At 43.4% G+C, this 20,636-nt stretch overlaps 1 protein-coding gene across 4 annotated transcripts in view; it reads left to right on the forward strand.

Moving 5' to 3' along the window:
• GRIA3 (glutamate ionotropic receptor AMPA type subunit 3) overlaps positions 1–20,636 on the forward strand; it is a 283,993-nt gene that overhangs the window by 241,187 nt on the left and 22,170 nt on the right. For 2 of the 4 annotated variants that reach the window (XR_006354013.1, XM_043974889.1), the window contains exons 13-14: positions 6,109–6,356; positions 6,919–7,033. Coding sequence is in view for 3 of the 4 variants with exons in the window: in XM_043974889.1 (XP_043830824.1) it covers positions 6,109–6,356; positions 6,919–7,033 (363 nt within the window). In the remaining variant the exon portion in view is untranslated. The remainder of the gene's footprint in view (positions 1–6,108; positions 6,357–6,918; positions 7,034–20,636) is intronic. The other 2 variants (XM_043974891.1, XM_043974888.1) reach the window with 1 other exon arrangement.

The following is a 20,636-nucleotide window of genomic DNA, read 5'->3' on the forward strand; positions in this document are numbered from 1 at the left end:
AGGTCCAATGTTGATTGTACCTTTCTCCTCTGTGAATCTCCTCTGGTAATTACCAAGCAGGACCTAGTAAGTATTTAATAAATGCTTGTTGATCGATGAGCTACAAGAATTAGTCCATTTCTTTTTTTTTTTTAAGTGAGGCAATTGGGATTAAGTGACTTGCCCAGGGTCACATAGCTAGTAAGTGTTAAGTGTCTGAGGCCAGATTTGAACTCAGGTACTCCTGAATCCAGGGCCGGTGCTCTATCCACTGTGACACCTAGCTGCCCTCAAGAATTAGTCCATTTCAACTCTAAGCCCATCATTCTTGTCATCACCTTCACCATCATCAGCAACTTGGGTAGCCTTGGGCCAGTACCTTCTTCCCTGGGCCCCAATTCCTTCCTCTGGAAAATGAGGGGCTTGACCTATATGGCCTTGGAGATTACTTCCAGGTCTAGGTCTGTGAGCCTATAAATTTCTCTTGGCCATGACTACATAGCCACTGTTTGGACCTTCTTGGGCACAAAATGGTGGAATGAAATAAATGAATCATGGCAGATGGGAAAGGAATTAAACAGGCCATGTGTCCTGCCCATCATTCTTAATTTCCCCCAGATGAGTGAGCTGAGATCCAATCCCTTTTTATTGCCTTCAGTAGTTCAGCCAAAATAAGACAGACTGGAAAAAATGCCCGAGAGTTTATTCGCTTTTTCAGAACAAATGCTGTCCTGCCACTTAAATCCCAGTTAGGGAGATAAATGCTCCAGCTTTGTTTTCCCCACTTCTACACCATTTCCTTTTGCCCTCTGACCTCTCTTAGAATTCAATCGCTGACCATGGACTGATCACGTCCACCATTAACCAACTTTTCATTTACTGCATACATTAATTTTTTCTCTGCACAGCACCCATTTAATGGCACCTGACAAACGTGGCCATTTATTCTCCTTACTAAGAGAACTAAACCTTTTCACCTGCATCAATGATCCAAGAGCTAGAGTAAATGATGAAGTAAATGATTCTAAACGGTAACATCCTTGGAGAGGAATTCAGGGACCCCTCTGCCCTTGGAGAAGACATTTCTCTTTGGAAGCAGAGGCTTGTTTGCAAATGGCAGGAGAAGCAAATTATACTGACCTCTGGCATGCTTAGGCCTGCCTGAAGCAGACAGGAAGAGAGAAAATGAAACACATCCTAATGATTTCTGAGAGCAGGATGTACTCCAAAGACAGGACTAAGCAGGCCAAATGGTGAACATAGAGGAAGGCATGGAACATTAAGTGAGAGAAGGAAGCAAGATAAATGTGAGGGTCTAAAGAAGCTTTTCTATGAGGGTAGTAAAGGATTGGACTTGGAATCAAGAAGACCTAAGTTCAAATCCTGCCTCAGACACTTACTAGAATGTGACATTGAGAAAGTCACTTCACCTCTCTGTGCCTCAGGTTCCTCATCTATAAAATAGGGATAATAGAACTTACCTCCCAAGCCAAGGTTGTTGTGAAGATCAAAAATGTTGGCTATAATTATTATGAGATTTTTTTTAAATTTTGGACACTAGCCTGGAATGCTCAAGGCTGAGAATACATGATTAAAGTCTATAAAATCAGGAAAGGAATAAGAAGGGGAATGCAATCTTGTCTATTTTTTTTTGATGAGGCAATTGGGGTTAAATGACCTGCCCAGGGCCACACGACCAGTGTCAAGTGTCTGAGGCTGGATTTGAATCCAGGGCCAATGCTCTAGCCACTGCATCACCTAGCTGACCCCTCAACCTTGCCTACTGAATTAGAGGACTAGAACTACAGGACCCACTCTGACTCCAACCCTGAGCTTGAAAGTTGTAGGATAAATAAAAGGAAGCACAAATTTTTCCCTATCATAGAGAATGATCTTCTAACTTTCAAGGGTGGAATCAGCATGATTAAGAGGAAATTGGAATTCACACTAGATTAAGGACTAGGTAGAGGTCACTCAGCCAGCCCTCTCCTGCTAGAAATTAGTTCAGCTCTCTAGGTCCAGATGAATTACACCTGGGGTCCTGAGAGAATCTGCACATGTGGTCACAGAAATGCTAGCATCAGTTAGGGAGAATAGGAGAGACACCAGAAGCCCAAAGGTGGACAACTGTCCCAATTTTTAAAAGAGGGGCAGGGGAGAAGGCAGGGTGAATTTTGGAAACAACAAACTGGTGAACTTGATTTTGATCCCCAGGGAAATTCTGGAACATAATAGTAATCATGTTGTTTACAAAAGGAAATGATGGGGCAGCTAGTGGTGCAGTAGATAGAGCACCAGCCCTGGATTCAGGAGGACCTGAGTTCAAATCCGGTCTCAGACACTTGACACTTACTAGCTGTGTGACCCTGGGCAAATCACTTAACCCCCATGGCCCTGCAAAAACAAAACCAAAAACAAAACAAGGTAACTAGGCTGGTAGCTAAAGAGTTAGACATGGCATCTCTTGCTTTTAGCAAACATTTGATGCTAACTAACCTTTTGGACAAACTAAGAAGCAAGGCTAGAAAAGGACAGTCAAGTTGGATCTGAAGTTGATTCATAGGCTCATACAAACCCAGACCTAGCTAGCCAACTTTCAAATGTCGCTTTAAGGTTTGCAAAGAACTTGACTTACTGGATTCTTAAAACCACCCTAACAAGCAGGTACTATTATTATCCCCATTTTACAGATGAAAAGACTGAAGCCAATAGAGGTTTAATTGGTTGCCCGGGGTCCCATAGCTAATAAGTATCTGAAGCAGGATTCAAATTCAGATCTTCCTGACTCCAAGTCCAGCACTCCATCTACTGAGTCACATAGCTGCCTGAATCTGGAAGGGACCTCAGAAGCCAACTAGTCCAACCCCCTCATTTTACAGATGAGGAAACTGAGGCCCAGGGAGAAGAAGGGACTTGCCCAAGATCAAACAACTTGCTAATGATGGTGATGATGACAAGTACTCCTTTTTTTTTTTTTTAGTGAGGCAATTGGGGTTAAGTGACTTGCCCAGGGTCACACAGCTAGTAAGTGTTAAGTGTCTGAGGCCGGATTTGAACTCAGGTACTCCTGACTCGAGGGCCGGTGCTCTATCCACTGCGCCACCTAGCTGCCCCGACAAGTACTTCTATTACTTTAATATTTCAAGAATTCATGATTTCATTGACATGTCTAGTCCCTTATATAGACCATAATCCCCTATCACTTGGTAGCTAGTCTTCAATGTCTGCCATTGTAAATATATATATATATATATATATATATGTGTGTGTGTGTGTGTGTATGTATATGCATGTGTATATGTATATGTATACATATGTGTGTATATATCATGGCCCTACTGGCTACCCTATGATGAGCCTCTCTATAGTGAATTAGGTTGTAAGTCACCAAACTAGTAACTGATGCTCACATAGCATTGTAAACGTTTCCAAAGCTCTTTGCATACAGTATAACATCTGAGCCTCACTACAACCTGGTGTGGCTATGTGCTGTATGATAGCATCTGCCTTAGCCCAGCTCCTTCTCCCTATACTTGTCTACTGCTAATGTAACAAAAATTAAAGGAAAAAATTGGAAATATTTTTGAAGCTTGGATACCAATTTAGGAAATTTTTGAAGTTAGGATGACAGTCCTTCAAAGGACATCAATAAGGTGCAGGGCAGCCAGAGGATGCTGAAGGGTCCTGAGGTCATGCCATAAGAGAGTCAGTTGAAGGAATGAGAGAAGAGAAGACCTTTGGGAGATATGAGAGCTCTCTTCCAGGACTATCACGTGAAAGGAGATTAGATGTGTTCTCCTCATCCCCAAAAGGCAGAACCAGGAGCAACGGGTTACAGAGAGAGATAGACAGACAGATAGAGAGTGGCAGAGAGACAGACACAGACAGAGACAGAGAGACAGAGACAGAGACAGAGAGACATACATATTAGTTTGAAACATTGAAGAATATCATAACAAGTAGAATTGTTGGAATAGGTTTGAAGCAGCTCTCTACTTCCTCCAAGTCTATACCAGAATCACAGAATTTGAGAGTCAAAAGGGATCTCACCGACCATCTGGTCTGACCCATAGACTGCACTGCCTCTTAGAAGGAAACTGGGACTCAGAGAGATAAAATCATTTGCCCAAGGTTATATGATGAAGAAGAGGCAGAGGCTTGCTTAAACCCAGGTTCACTGATTTGCCCCATGGTCTTCATCTTCTGGGGATAGCCAGGGCCCCTATAGAACATGGCACCTCATCTTTCACAGAGATCTTGATCATAGACCAAAAAACTTCATTTAAAGTCATGGCCCCCAATGCCAGCATTATCCATCTATCCATCCATCCATCCAAGAAACATTTCTTAAGCACCCACTATACAAAAGTGTTATGCTCAATCCAGGGCTTGTAGAGATAGAAACAACATAGACTTTGCCCTCAGGAATTTTATTATCTTTTACCATGGAGAACACTACAGTCCACCTGCTTAATGCTGTTCAACAATAAAGACCAGGCACTGGCAACTCCATGCTCACTCCAGGCTCTCTATGGTTCTCTGGGAACTGGCTACCTTTATTCAGTAGCTCTGCTCTTTTTGAGTAGTAGTTCTTGTCTCATTAGTCTAGTGTGTGTATATTTGTCCAATTAGACTCATGTAATGTTTGCTATTCCAGACATGAGAGTCGATATGGACACAGGTGGAGATGGAAGGAAGGCAGCATTAGTTAACTCTCTCTCTCTCTCTCTCTCTCTCTCTCTCTCTCTCTCTCTCTCTCTCTCTCTCTCTCTCTCTCTCTCTCTGGTGAGGCATTTGGGGTTAAGTAACTTGCCCAGGGTCACACAGCTAGTGTCAAGTGTCTGAAGCCAGATTTGAACTCAGGTCCTCCTGACTCCAGGGCCAGTGCTCTATCCACTGCATCACCTAGCTGCCCCCTTGGAAGGCAGCATTAGAATGGGGGACAAGAGCGTTGTCCAGTTTGGGTAGAGTGCAAAGCACAGAAATATGAGTTTGAGCCAGGTACGAGGATACGTAAAATACCAACATCAAGACATTATGCTTGATTCAATGGGTAATTGGCAGTACCAAGTTTAAAGGGTCCCATATCCATGATAGTCTGGCCCAGATAGCTCATAATGCCTCCAAAAGGACTTAACTATAAACTAACTTCCCTGAGACTAGCATGTGCTAGACATGGAAATAGTGATGCTTGCTCACATAAACATTCCAGGAGGGTGGAGGGCTTATGATGGAATCCGAGATCTAGAGCTGGAAGAGACCCCTAAGGCCATCTAATCCAACCCCCTCATTTCACACAGGAATAAACTGAGGCCCATAGAAGTTATGCGGTGTGCCTAAGGTCACACACAGAATCATAGCTCTAGAGTTGGAAAGGACCTCAGAAGTCATTTCGTCCAACCCCCTCATTTTATAGAAAAGGAAACTGAGGCTCAGGGAGAAGAAGCAACCTGCCCAAAGTAACACAGGTAGTAAGTAGCAGAGGCAGGATTTGACCCCAGGTGCTCTGACTCCAAAGCCAGTGCTCTTTCTACCATTGAAAAAGGGTTGAGGGGGGCAGCTAGATGGTGCAGTGGATAGAGAACACTGGCCCTGGATTCAGGAGGACCTGAGTTCAAATCTGGCCTCAGACACTTAACACTTACTAGCTGTGTGACCCTGGGCAAGTCACTTAACCCCAATTGCCTCACCAAAAAAAAAAAAAAATTAGAAAAAAAAAGAAAAAGGGTTGAGGGAAATGGACAGATCTAACCAGGTGAAGAGAAGACCAAAGGGGGATGTGATCACTACTTTTTCATATTTAAAGGGATGTCATCAGGAAGAGGGCTCAGATTGGTTCTACATAAGTAGCTCTAGAAAGGAAAGCTGGGACCAGTAGAGGAAAGTTAGAAGGAGGCAGATGCTGACCTGATATAAGGAAGAGCATCCAACAAAGTGGTCCTGAAACAGAATAGGCCTCCTGGAGAAGCAGTAAACTCTCCATTGCTACAGTTGTTCAACAGAAGAAGCTGGGCCACCTGTGGGAGCAGTCACGGAGTACGTTGGGGGAAGGGTTGGGCTAGATGACCCCTGAGGTCCATTTGAACTATGATAATCTGATTCTATGCACTGATCTCTTCTTGATTACAGCGATCCAAAATAGCCGTCTACGAGAAAATGTGGTCGTACATGAAATCAGCTGAACCATCGGTGTTTACCAAAACCACAGCCGACGGTGTGGCCAGAGTGCGGAAGTCCAAAGGAAAGTTCGCCTTCCTGCTGGAGTCAACCATGAACGAGTATATTGAGCAGAGAAAGCCGTGCGATACCATGAAAGTTGGTGGAAATCTGGATTCCAAAGGCTATGGTGTGGCAACCCCCAAAGGCTCAACATTAAGGTGGGTGGAATAATATAACAATATCCATGTTGTTATAGTATTCCACCTACCCTGATGTACTTTGTTGTCATTTTCTTTCTTGTGGATTTTGAGGTAACTTAACAGTTTAAAAATCTACACTATTCCATGGAGTTAAATAAGACGGTAAATGATGGTTTCATCTATTTAATGCATCCTTTTTTTTTTTCAATGTTCTCTCTGTGTTGTCCTCTCTGACTGTTTGTTGCTGTTTTAATTTTACAGTTCAACGGCTTTTTCAATTTAAATGGTAAAAGCCAAGTTATGGTACCATGTGTGACGAATGTTAATTGCATGGATGTGGCAGTCTAGTTACTTTTTTTCTCAAAGACAATTTCCCCATCCCGCACACTTCGGTTTTGAGCAAACGTTATCCTACATGCCACCTTCCAATATTTAACCCTGTATTTGCTGTACAGACATTTTTCTAGCTCCCCGTTCTGTGCAATTTCGCCAATTTGTCCTCTTGTGCTCCTTTTTTATACGTTAACGATTTCCTAAGCATTTGTGCATTTTCTTACAAGTTATGTTTTATCGTTTCAAGAAATGCTGTTAACCTGGCAGTATTAAAACTGAATGAGCAAGGCCTCTTGGACAAATTGAAAAACAAATGGTGGTACGACAAAGGAGAGTGCGGCAGCGGGGGCGGTGACTCCAAGGTCAGCCTCAATGTCACCACAACCGGGTACCCTTAGTGACGAGTAATCGGCAAGACTGTTATCTTACTATTGAGGAGAGAGTACGGCAAGATGCACCCGAAAGTCCGGTGGCTTTGGAACCCGGACAGTGCTCATGGCGCTGCTATCGATTTTGATCTAACTGGGTCCCTTCTTAAACTCCCAGACAGAGGTTCCCCAACTATATTGGCTTCCTCCCCTGTCCCCTCCTCTTCCCCACCCCTATTAGGATTGATTCGTGAAGGTCATCCGTGGCCTAGGCTGGTAAGAGTCCAGAGATTGCCCCTGAGGCAGTCCCTGCCCACCTTTGCCAAGTGGTAATAGCCAGAAAAACAGCCCTGGACATTGAAATGACAGCTCATGGGCTTTTTCTCCCAGGACATCATGCTGCTAGAGCTTGGTTGGTTGGCTAACCGATCGGGGCTGACTGTTGCGAAGATGAACATGAAGTGATAACATATTGCTCTCTATTTGTGATGGCCAATTGAAGGCAACCCCCATTTAACTTGACAGCAAAAACAGCGGGCTCTGCTTCAAGTTAAGTGGGGGGAGAGTTTCTCTTCAGTGGGCCACCCCGGCTGCAGGCTGTATGAAGCCTTTCATAGATTTTAGCAGGGATGTTGCATAACTCGGTTGCTGTATGTGGTATCGCTTCCTGATTTGTCCTCTCCTTAGACCCGTTCCTGGCTCAGGTAGGTGCAATCCAGACAGTGATGAGAAGTCCCATCTTATTTGGCATTCCTTTGGCTCAGTAACTTTCATCAGGGTTAGCAGGAGTAGTGATCAACTGAACAGTAAGCGATAGGGCCAAGCTCAGAAGCCACGAGACCAAATGACCCACTGGTGGAAAAGAGTGCTCGGTAAGTAGGGGCAAGAACCTCAACTCAGGCCCCCACTGTGGCCATGAGACTCCAATACATTAGAGAAGATCAGTCTTTGTCTAACCAAAATATTACAGCTACCTTAAGGTCTATGATACATCCCCCCGCATACAAGCTTCAAGATGCCTTTTCATAGCACGCAGTCTGTCAAGGCATTGGCTATCATTTTTATGGTAAAGCCTCAATTAACCAGAAACCAATCAACAAGTCCTTCAGTCAACCAGAATTGTTCTCCCTGGGATGCGCTTAGACAAGAGCAGCCAATTGTGCAGAAAAAGAAAATATATAGCTGAGACTTTGTTTTGAGGAAAATCACTTTCCAGGCTCAGCCCATCTCTTGCACCATTCCCATCTCCATCTCTGGTGCTGGGCAAAGGATGGCCCTAAGGCTCTAGCCAATCCCCAATAAGGAAAGATTAAATCCTAATCACTAGACTGACTTTAGTAATTAAAAAATTGCACTCTGGGGGAAGCTAGGTGGTGCAATGGATAGAGCACCAGCCCTGGATTCAGGAGTACCTGAGTTCAAATCCGGCTTCAGACACTTGACACTTACTAGCTGTGTGACCCTGGGCAAGTCACTTAACCCCAATTGCCCCGCAAAAAAAAAGAAAAAGAAAAAAATTGCACTCTGAAAAAATATAGAAAATTTCCAACAGCTAAAAGCAAGAGTGCCCATTGCTAATGCTTAAATAAACAGAAAATTTGACTCACAGTAAATAGCCCATTCCTGAAGCATTCTGGTTAATCAAGGCGTTACTGTGTGACAAAAGGTAGTGATTCCGTCTCTCCCGCCACGTGAGTAGAAGGCATTGGAAGGTGTAGCCCTATCTTAGGTATGGCTAACCTTGCCAAAAGTAACCAACTAGCTGGTTACTGGCCGCCTTCTCCTGAAACTAACAGGACCCAGGGGCCTTTGTTACCTCATTCATGTGAATCGCCAAGTGAAACTCTGGGTACCAACAGACCAAGTCAGTGGCTCTCATGAATGCCTTGTTCATGTTCAACATGAGATGTTGACATCAGTTGACACCAAAACATCTGGATGAGAAGACAGAAATTTTGGCCGCTCACTCAAAAATGTTTTGCCTATGTGGTCCAAATGGGCAGATCTCACAGATTGTCAGGAACCTTAGAGATCTTCTCGAGCCCAATGCCCACATTTTGTAGAATGGGGAAATAAAGGGATTTGACCAAAGTCGTGTGATCAGTGAGTGACTAAGTCAGAAATAGAACCCAGGTCTCCTGTTCTTTCCCCTATTCATAGTCCCAAACATCTAACTATTTGACAAGAGTTAGACAAAACATCCAAATGGCGAGCTTTCTTCTTGTTATCCAGATGTGTTGGCATAATGAATGGCAACTTGGAGAGAGCACCTTCCAGCCCCACCCCAAAAAGCTTTGGGCAGGCTGTGAATATAAATCATATGTGTGGAGTACGCAACCTTTTTTCTTTTCCAGGAAGGGGGTTATACTTCTTCTAGAAGCTTTTCTCAAGTCAATTTATTACTTGTCCCCTGCCTCCAGGTCATCAATCCTTGACTATGTAGCTAGTGACTTTTTAAAATCACCATTCTTGGGCAGCTAGGTGGCGCAGTGGATAAAGCACCGGCCCTGGATTCAGGAGGACCTGAGTTCAAATCCGGCCTCCGACACTTGACACTTACTAGCTGTGTGACCCTGGGCAAGTCACTTAACCCCAATTGCCTCACCAAAAATAAAATGAAATCACCATTCTTTCCTACTGAGTCCTAAAAGTTTCCACCATCCCCAAGCTCACAATACTCCTTGCTCAGCAGCTTGGGTCAGTTAGTCTTCCACACAGCCTTGCAAAATGTTAATCCACCTTTTACATCATGCATACTGTCACATCTGGACTACTCAGGGCCTGATTATCTGGTCAGTGGATCTGTTCACCTTCTTCCTCTTCCTATTTCCTACCTGCTGCATTCTGGCATATCAGAGGGTAGACAAGGGAAGGGATAGCCAATAAAACAAGTACATTTTGCCCCCTCATTAGCAATTGGCATTTAAGAAGGTGGATTTAATAAAGGTGGAGGCTGAGATTTCCATTGGAGGCCTTAATTCCAAATTTGTGAAAAGTCAGTTAAGGACTGGGCTGAAGTTTATCTCTGTGCTATCTATGCCCAAAAGGGCTGGATACAGAAAGTGAATATATAAAAAGGTGGTAAAGGAAATGTCTCCTTGAGATAATAATCTCTTTTCATGAATTTTATATCAAGGGTTCTCAACCTTTCTTGTGCCCCAGACCCCTTGGGGCATGTGGTGAAGCCTATGGACCCTTTCTCAGAATGTTTTTAAGTACATAAAGTAAAACACATAAGAGTATGAATGACACCAATTATATTGAAATAAAGATGTCATTTTTCCCCGTCCAACTCCATGGACCCCAGGTTAAAAACCCCCTGCCTTATAAATAAAAAAATAAATATACCAGTAGCAAATCTATTCCTTAAGGCAGGTTCCCTGAGCCAAATGCTGCCAAATTCAGATAGAAATAGGGGCCACATATTGACTTAGTTTTAGAGTGTGGTATTATCTACATTCGATTACATCTTTATTTATTTTGTTAAATATTTCCCAATTACATTTGAAACTGATTCAGGCCCCACTTGGGAGTATCGCAGGCCATGTGTGTGATGCTTCGGCCCTAAGCATCTTCCACTGGGAAGCATTTTATTAGTGATTTGGGAATCAGGCCTGTGATTTCATGGGTACAGGGAATTCCCAGTGAGGAAACCCCCTCTCTCAGTGCAAATAGACACCCATGCAATTTAAAAGTGGTCCCCCGAGAGGCTAAGTGATTTGCCCAAGGTCACATAGCCAGTGTAGGTCACAAGTGGGAATTGAGCTCATGTCTCCTCACTCCAAGAGGCAGCTCCCCCTCCACTAGCTTACATCATGCTGCCTCCCTGTTTGAGTTGTAATATGTGTTTAGAATTATAGAATCCTGGGGCATCTAGGTGGCCCAGTTGATAAAGCACCAGCCCTAGATTCAGGAAGACCTAAGTTCAAATCTGGCCTCAGACACTTGACACTTATTAGCTCTGTGACGCTGGGCAAGTCACTTAACCCGATTTGCCTAACACACACAAAAAAATGTAAAGCAGAATTATAAAATCCTAGAACATTAAAACTGAAAAGATTCTTAGAAGACAGAATGACAAAGTTGGAAGGTGCCTTAGAACAGAGAATATAGAATCTTAGATCTGGAAAAAATGGTCTTTTATTCTTCATTACTCTGGGGGGGGGGGAGTGAAGCTGGGAAGGCTATATTTAGAAATGCAAGTGATATGAAACTGAGAGAGACCAATAAAAACAATTTAAAGGACATGGAACAGGGGCAGCTGGGTGACACAGTGGATAGAGCACTGGTCCTGGATTCAGGAGGACCTGAGTTCAAATCCAGCCTCAGACACTTAATACTTACTAGCTGTATGACCCTGGGCAAGTCACTTAACCCCAATTGCCTCTACCAAAAAAAAAAAAAAAAAGGACATAGAACAGAGAAGATCAAAGTTCAGAACATTCTTAAAACAGAGAATTTCAGACCAGAGGAGGACCTTCAAGATCATCCAGGCCAACCCAACTCATTTTCCAGAAGCCCAGAGAGAGGAAATGATAAATCTGGATTGCCAAAGAGTCAATAATTTAGGCCGTCCAGTAATTTGCCCTAATCCATAAGCCTTCACTATATAAGCTAAAATAATTTGAGGACTGCCCTTAAATCATCCCTTTCTATAATTACCATAATCAAGAGTCCAAGAATCAAAAAGAATACAATCCTGGAGGCAGCTAGGTGGCGCAGTGGATAAAGCATGGGTTCTGGATTCAGGAGGACCTAAGTTCAAATCCGACCTCAGACACTTGACACTTACTAGCTGTGTGACCCTGGGCAAGTCACTTAACCCTCATTGCCCTGCAAAAAAAAAAAAAAGAATTCTATAAGGGGGCAGCTAGGTGGCGCAGTGGATAAAGCACCCTCCCTGTATTCAGGAAGACCTGAGTTCAAATCTGACCTCAGACACTTGACACTTACTAGCTGTGTGACCCTGGGCAAGTCACTTAACTCTCATTGTCCAGCAAAAAAAAAAAAAGAAGAATACAATCCTTTTACCTATATAACATGAGGCCCAGAGAGAGTGGTGACTTAGGGGGGTCACAAAACCAACACTGTAGAAAGCTTTGCTGATCTCCAGGTTCACTGCTCATAAAAAATGAGAAGGTCATTTCTCATGGGGACCCATCCAGTGAGCAATGTGAATGGGATTGAACACAGTCCAAGCCCACTCTCCCAGACAAATGGACCATTCCATCCTTGGGGATGGGTGGCAAAGAATGGCATCACCTCTCTCTAGAACTCTTCACAGCATTTTCAAATCTATGAATCCAAGAGTGAGAAAATAGGGAATTAAATATAAGTTATTTCTCATCTCTCTCCTTGGGCCTGGGTTTACATCCCAACTCTTACTACTTGCCATTTCTGTGACCTTGGGCAAGTCATTTCCCCTCTGAAAGGGGCAGCTGGGTTGCACAGTGGATAGAGCACTGGCCCTGAAGTTGGGAGAACCTGAGTTCAAATATCACCTCAGACACTTACTAGCTGTATGACCCTGGGCAAGTCACTTAACCCCAATTACCTTAAAACATCCGGGATCATCGGGGCAGCTAGGTGGCGCAGTGGATAGAGCACCAGCCCTGGAGTCAGGAGGACCTGAGTTCAAATCCGGCCTCAGACACTTAACACTTGCCATCTGTGTGACCCTGGGCAAGTCACTTAACCCCAATTGCCTCACAAAAAAAAAAACCATCAGGGATTATCTCCAGTCATCCTGATCTCTATCTTATCACTGGACTCAGATGGCTCTGGAGGAGAAAGTGAGGTTGTTGACCTTGCACAGCCCTGCCTCACTGAAATCCAATTCACTGCAAGTCATGGCATTACTATGATATCATGACTCTCTTTGAGAACGAAGGACTAACAATAACAACAACGATCCCCTCTGAAAACAAAAATAGTATCGATTACTTTTATGAAGAGGCTTAAACTTAAAAGAGGAAAGTAGAGTTGATTGGACAGTTGATACCTGAGGCATTAGGATATTTCACTATTTTCCAAACCTACATTCTCATGTGACTTCTCTGAAATTCTGTCCAGAGCCTGGGAGGCAGAAGTGGTGTGATGGAAAGACTAGGAGCATATACCTGGATTTTTCTTGGAGGATGGGAGAAGACGGGTTACTCAATTAACCATCCCTCCCCAAAGGAAGAAAAACATGAACTAGCTGGGGGGAAGGCCAATCTGATTTATAGAGGCAGATGGGTGGTACAGTGGGTAGAGCACTGGACCTGGCACCAGAAAGACCTCATTTCAAATTCTGACTCAAACATTTACTAGCTGTGTGACCCTGGAAAAGAAACTTAGTCTCTATTTACCTCAGTTTCTTCATATGTTAAATGAGGATAATAATACCACCTACTTCCCAGAGTTGTTGTGAGGATCAAATGAGATAATGTTGGGGGCAGCTAGGTGGTGCAGTGGATAAGGCACCAGCCCTGGATTCAGGAGGACCTGAGTTCAAATCTGGCCTCAGACACTTGACACTAACTAGCTGTGTGACCCTGGGCAAGTCACTTAACCCTCCTTGTCCTGCAAGAAAAAAAATGAGATGATGTTTGTAAAATGCTTTGCAAGCCTTAAATATAAATGCTAGCTATTATTATAAAGTATCATGGAAAAATGCCAGTTGAGTACTTTCAGATACATAAAGCAGGAACTCAACTAGGCTAACCAAAATGTTGTTTGGTTCTTATCATGGGGTGCTTTAATGAATTCATAAGGAAGTTTGATAATGAAGCCATCTATTTGTCATACACACACACACACACACACACACACACACAAGCTTCCAAAGTTCTTGAGGATGCTTGAAAACAATTTTTTCTTCTTATGAAAGTCTAACCTCTCCTCCTTCTACCCCACCTCTAGTAATGTTCCCATGATACATTTCCTTATCAACTCCTTTCTTCATAAATAGTACAAAGGCAAGCTTCAGCCAAGCCCCACCTGAATTAAGAAAGATTCCAACCAAGGAGAGGCTAAACTGATGAGGTCAGCCTGAATTTTCCATGTGCATGATTGACTTACAACATATCTCTCTGGTTCTCCCATGTCTGTCTCCAGTTCCTCCTTCCCATGCCACCTTCTCTTAACCAATTCTCTTCCACACCCAGAATTCTTTGACATTCTTTGGTCTGGGGTGATGGCTATGAATCCACAGCTGCCTTTTATCTGCACCAAGATGGACCTTTAAGTGGGAGGAGCTGCCCAGGGTCCCCAGGGTCGAAATGGAGCCAATGCCTCTGTATTGACCCTGTTGTCTATGTGTATGGACAAGAATCCTTATAGAATGATGAGCCCTTCCTCAAGTCTTAGCTGAAGCTCCTGGGAATCCCTAAGACTCTGGTTTGGGTTGAAGGAGTGGGGTGAGTATTCTAATACCATTCATTGGTTTGTATGTATCCAAGGTGGCCTCTGGGAAATTTGAAGAAGTGGGTTATTTCCTATTGAAAGTGCTCCTTAGTCTTATGATGGCCATAGGTGAATGAGTCCATTGCTTCCTCTTAGGTCTCTGCTTCTAGCAGAGTATCAGCAGGCCCTGAGGACTCAATCAGTCCAGTGATAACCAAAACCTTGGATTTTTCTAGATATTTTAAGAATGTTTTAATCCCACCTAAAAGAAATGGGATTTAGCATTTGCAAGCATTTATCCACCTAATCTGGGCTTAATAAATCATTTCACAAAGCTGTTAACACACTGTAATGAATCAACCCCTTGGTGATGCCTGCCAACATCTCGAACCCAACCATGATGTCTTTCAATTGACTGCCCAGGTCACAAATTGTTCCTGTAAACTAAATGTCCGCCATAACATTGTAGCGTCAATTGTCATGTTCTTTATGAGCCAGAGACAGAGACAGAGACAAAAGTATTAGCCTGAAACTCAGAAAGCTTCTGTTCTTGTCTTCACCGTGTGGCCTTGAGTGAGTCCATTCCTTCTCTGTACCTCAGTTGCCTCTATCTGAAAAATGAAGGGGAGGACCTGAATATCTCTTACCTCTATGAGCCTATGAGACATTGGGGTATGACTATGTTGTTGTATAATACTGTGGAAGTTGACTTTGTGGTCTTGTGAACTGGAAAAAATATTCTTTCCGTCTCTTTCGAGGTGTGACTTTAAGACTTAGGAAGGTGTGTTTGGGGCTAGAGAAATCTGATTGAGTTTTCAGTATTGGGGTACAGAAACAGCAGCAGCAGGGGGAAAGTACTGGGACCACACAGATAGCAGAAAGGAAGATGCCCGTCTGGCAGCAAATCGAGACATGGTATATGTGTACCATGACCCCTTCTGCAACACTTCCTTTAACTATGGGCAGACTTTCATAGGGTCTCAAAGCTGGAAGGCCGCTCAGAGGTCAACTCAACCAATTGGTACCTGAAACAGGGACCCCCACCCTGAGCATACCCAATAAGTAGACACTCAGCCTCTGCTTGAAGACCCCCAGCCAAGGAGAACTAACTACCTTAGCTGTGGCAGCCCACTCTCTTGTCAGACACCTCTGATTGTTCAGCTAAGAACCGCCTCTGTGGCTTTCATATTACTTCTGATCTCTGGGGTCAAGCAGAACAAAGCAGATAGCAGGTCTCTTCCCCCAAGTCTTCTCTTCTCCAAGCTAAACATCCTGGACCCCTGCAAGCAGTGATAGGCCAGGGTTTCTGGAGGTAGAAAATAATAGAAGGTTAAAGAAATACAAAGACTTGTAGGCCATTGAAAATAAGAACAAACTGCTGATAATATTTCCCTATACAGGCTTCGAAATGTGCGAAGCATTTTCACAGGTTTTCACGATTGGGAAAGAGATTATTGTTTAAGCAACCATTCATTAAGTATGGACTATGTGTCAGGCACTCTGCATTGGGGACACAGAGGCAGAGATGAAATCATGGCTGCCCTCGAAGAGCTCATACTCTATCGGGGGAAGCATCAAGGACACTGACTACTTTCTAAAATGTTTGCTGATTTCTAGATCAAGAGGTTGGATGGGATCTCAGAGAAGGGATGGAAACCCTAACCCTCTAACACCACTCTCCCCTAGACCACACGTAATTGGCCTCACAAGACAACCACAGACTCTAGGGCAGCCACCATTTCCTGAGACCTCAGTTTTCTCATCTGTAAAAGGGCACTATTGTGAGGATCAAACAAGATAATATCTCTGAACATGCTTTGAAAAGTTCAACATACTACGCAAATGCCAAAAAATTCTAATTAATAAGAAAGGATTTTCACTTGCTTAATTCCATTCTTTATCCCCTATAAATTGTTGTTGCTGTTTAAAAAATAAGCTCACTGAGGGCAGGAATGATTTAGTTTTCCTTTTTGTATCCCCCATAGTACCAAGCTTAGTACACAGAGGGTGTTTAATAAATGTTTTGTTGATTCGGATGTGTCTTTCATAGCTGTGTTTCCTAAAAAAAAAAAAAAAAAAAAAAAAGAAACAGTTTAACCCCTAGTTTTATATTTCTGCACTTGGAAAATAATGATAAGAATATATCCTATTTAAGATTCACAAAACTTGGGGCAGCTAGGTGGCGCAGTGGATAGAGCACCAGCCCTGGAGTCAGGAGGACCTGAGTTCAAATCCGGCCTCAGACACTTAACACTTACTAGCTGTGTGACCCTGGGCAAGTCCCTTAACCCCAATTGCCTTGCTAAAAAAAAAAAAAAAAAGATTCACAAAACTCTTTGCATTCCACAATCCTTTTACATAGGCCCAGTCTCTGGCCCATGCCGACTGTGTGACCTCTAGGGGCTTTAGATAACTCTAAGACCAGAAATCACTGAGAAAGGGCCAACCCAGATTGGTAGAAGGAGTTTCTTGATTCAGGCGTTCTCTATAGAAATGCAATCACAGGTCCAGTCCCTATCCTGCCCACACATGCTAGAAAAATATTCCCTTTCCATCCCTGACATCATACTGGTGTCCATTTGAGTTCATTGGAACAGTCCTGGCAGGAGATGGGAAAAGGTCTAGATGACCTCGGAAGGACTAGAACTCTGTTTTTTGGTGAAGATCTTTTTCTTTCCATCTGGCCAGTGTTTGGTCTTTGTCTATACCATGAAGATAAAGTAGCGAGACAGCACGATCCAGTGGAAATTTAGGATTGGGAACCTATAGCCAAATCCTGCCTTTGTCACTTAGTATCCATGTGACTTTGGGCAAGTCATTTAACCCTGGGACTTAGTTTTTTCCTCTGTAAAAATGACCTCTGATATCCCTTCCTGCTCTAAATCTATGATCCTATATGATTATATGAGAGAACAATCCTTCAGGGAATGACATAATCTATATTTGATTAGATATAGAAAAAATGCTGTAAAAGACTCAAGCTAGGGGCAGCTAGGTGGCACAGTGGATAAAGCACCAGCCCTGGATTCAGGAGGACCTGAGTTCAAATACGGCCTCAGACACTAGCTGTGTAACCCTGGGCAAGTCACTTAACCCTTATTGCCCTGCAAAAAAAAAAGATTTACAGTGAAGACTCAAGCTAAAGCATAGATGTTCCAATTGTAAAGACTGTTTTCAGGCAACTCATTTTCACCTAACTATGTAAAATGTCACCAGGAGGGAATTAGATTGTAAGCTACTCGAGGACAGGGACTGTCTTTCTTTTTTTGTGTTTGTATACCCAGTGCTTAGCACATTGCCTAGCACATAGTACTTAATAAAGGTTTATTTTTAGCATAATAGAAAATGATATTATTAGGAAGGTAAATCTACAAGGATAAAAAAAACCTCCTCAAATATATTCCAAAACCAGATCCAGATGTCTTTTGGATTAAACTCAAGTATTAATTAATTACAAATGAGGACAATGAGGATGAAGAGGAGCATGATGGGCCTATATTTAGGGCTAATAGTCATAGATGTAGATATAGAGATAGATGGATGGGTGGATGGATGGGGGGAGAGAAGAGAGGCAGAGTCGTAACTAAGGCAGGCAACTGGGGCTTTGTCCCAGGTTACTGAATTTAGAAGATACTGACAGCATAGCAGCTAGGTAACAAGATTAATTAGTTAAAATAGGAAGCTACAAGATGGTACACTGGGATGAGCTTCTCCCTAATCACTCCTATTCCTAATTCCCCCCAAAGTGGACTCCCCAGCAGTACCCTTGCAAGAGCATTCTGTCTTCCTCCCATAAGGCAGTATTCTCAATCTTCCACCCCACACTCCAAGAACTAAACACCCCATCCTCACAAGCATAGCTAAAGTGCCCTCCATGTTTGGAAAGGCCCAACTGAGATTGGAAGAACAGCCATTAATAATGTTGAAGGCAAAGACAGCAGGTTCAGTTTCCCTCCCCTTCACGTAAGCACATGTGATTTGGCGAGGAGTATGGGGGGATGGGTTCAAATCCCACCTCAGATCATCTCTGAAATGATGAGGTCAGACTATATGGCCTCTGAGAGCCCTTCCAGTTTCAAATCTATGAACCTTGCCATGTCACCCCCATGATGATGATCTTGCCAGGCCAGAGGCAATTGTGGAATGAAATGTCTCAAGACTCCTGCTCAAGAGGAAACTGGGCCAGAATCCCCATCAGGGTATACCCTTGATCTCAATGTACTTCCCAGTCTGTGGGGCAAATAAATCAATATATGAGGCCCCCAGCTCACCACCCTTTCACCATCAGTACCACTAGACCCACAGACCTTACAGAGCATGTCAGCTTAAGGAGACTCGGATATCTAGCTATGGGCTTCAGGAGGTAGCATAACCAGGAGCTAAGGACAGTGTCTCCCACCAATCCTCCCTTTCTATCCCCACATTTGTAAATCAATAACTAATATTTCTATTGTACTTTAAAATTTGCAAAGCATTTTACATATATAGACATACACATATACATGTGTGTATGCAAAATCTCACTGGATCCTCACAAGGACTCAGGGAGGTAGGTGCTGTTATTATCCCCATTTTATACAGGAAGTAGGCAGAGGCTAAATGACTTGCCCAGGCTCACACAGATAGTAATTGTCTAAGGCAGAATTTGAATTTAAGTCTTCCTGACTCTAGGACCAGCGCTCTAACCACTGTACCGGTTACATAGTATATTGGTCAACTGTATTGATGGTGTTGGAGTGTGGAGTTTAATATGCTTGAACTACATTTCTGAAATCAGCTGAAATGAATATGTTCCCCAAGCTATTTGTGCATTGCAGACCTTGGCACTGTCACAGCACAATCAGTTGCATGTTTTGGCATCTCTTTGTTAAGTTGGGTTTGTATGCAGTTGAAAATTTTCTCATAGGTGAGAATAGTCCAGGGCTGGTATAGAACTGGTCTTTGGGAAAAGTAATCACTGACTATTAGGATCCGGCAACCTAGGGTCCTGCATTCAGAAATCTCCAGGAGCTATTAACAGCTCACATTTCAATAACACTTGAAGTAATTCAAGAGGAATGGAGTGCTAATAACTGAGAAGATCAGGAAAGGCCTCATGCAGGACATGGTACCTGAGCCATGCTTAGAAGGAGGCTATAAGACAGAAGGAAGGGGGAAGAAAGAAGTACCTTCAGAGAATGGGGAACCACTCATGAAAGAGTAAAGGAGACAGGGGCTAGACAAGTATAAACAGGGAATGGTTAGCAGACCAGTTCGACTTGAAGGGTGCATGGAGGGAGTAATACAAAATAAAATGGAAGCAGGAGCTGGGAGTCAGACTACAGGGGCCCCTAAATGCCTGTATAAAGATTTTGTATTCTGTCCTAGATTCAATAGGGGCCACTGAAGTTTTTTTATAAGGAGAGGGAGTATATGGCCAAATTTGTGTTTTAGAAATATAAATTTGATGTCTCTGTGAAGGATAGATTGGAGAAAGGGACAGGGAGGGAGCCCAATTAGGAAACTGTGGCAATAGTCCAGCCAAGAGATGATGACAGACTGAACTAGGGTATATTAAGTGTTCGGGCAGAGTTGGGGATGGATGTGAGAGGTGTTGTGAAATTATGGCAACTAGACTTGGCTACTGATTGCATATGGAAGTTGGAGAGAGACAGAAGATTCAAGGATGTTTGGTGATGGTTGTGAACCTTGGAAGGACTGGAGTACCATCAACTGACATGGAAGAGTTTGGAGGAGGGACAGGTTTGGAGGGAATATATAGCAGGCTGGGGCACAGGAGAGAAGGGGTTGGATTTCTAGATCTGGGAATTATCTGCATAAAGATGCTCATTGAAGCCTTAGGAACTGTTGAGAGCACCAAGAGGAGTCATCTAGAGGAAGAAAAAGGCCAGGACCAGAGCCTTGGACGGCATCCACACTTAGGGGGCAGGGAGAGGAGAATAAGCCAGCATTCCAACAGGTAGGAGGGGAGCCAAGGTAGAATCAGGTCACAGAAGCCAAGGCAGGCAGTGGACAGCAATGTTCAAAGCTGCAGAAAAGTCAGGGAAGATTAGGGCTAAGAAAAAAGCCATTGGATTTAACAGGTGGTCATTGGTACCCTTGGAGAAAACAAGTTTGGTCCAGTGGTGGGATCAGAAGCCAGATTTCAATGTGAATTGGAGGTGAGGAAGTAGAGGCAATAAAGTATAAACCAGACCCTCTAGAAGAGGCA

Source organism: Dromiciops gliroides, chromosome X (assembly GCF_019393635.1).
Source record: "Dromiciops gliroides isolate mDroGli1 chromosome X, mDroGli1.pri, whole genome shotgun sequence".
In the NCBI taxonomy this organism is placed as follows: Eukaryota; Metazoa; Chordata; class Mammalia; order Microbiotheria; family Microbiotheriidae; genus Dromiciops; species Dromiciops gliroides.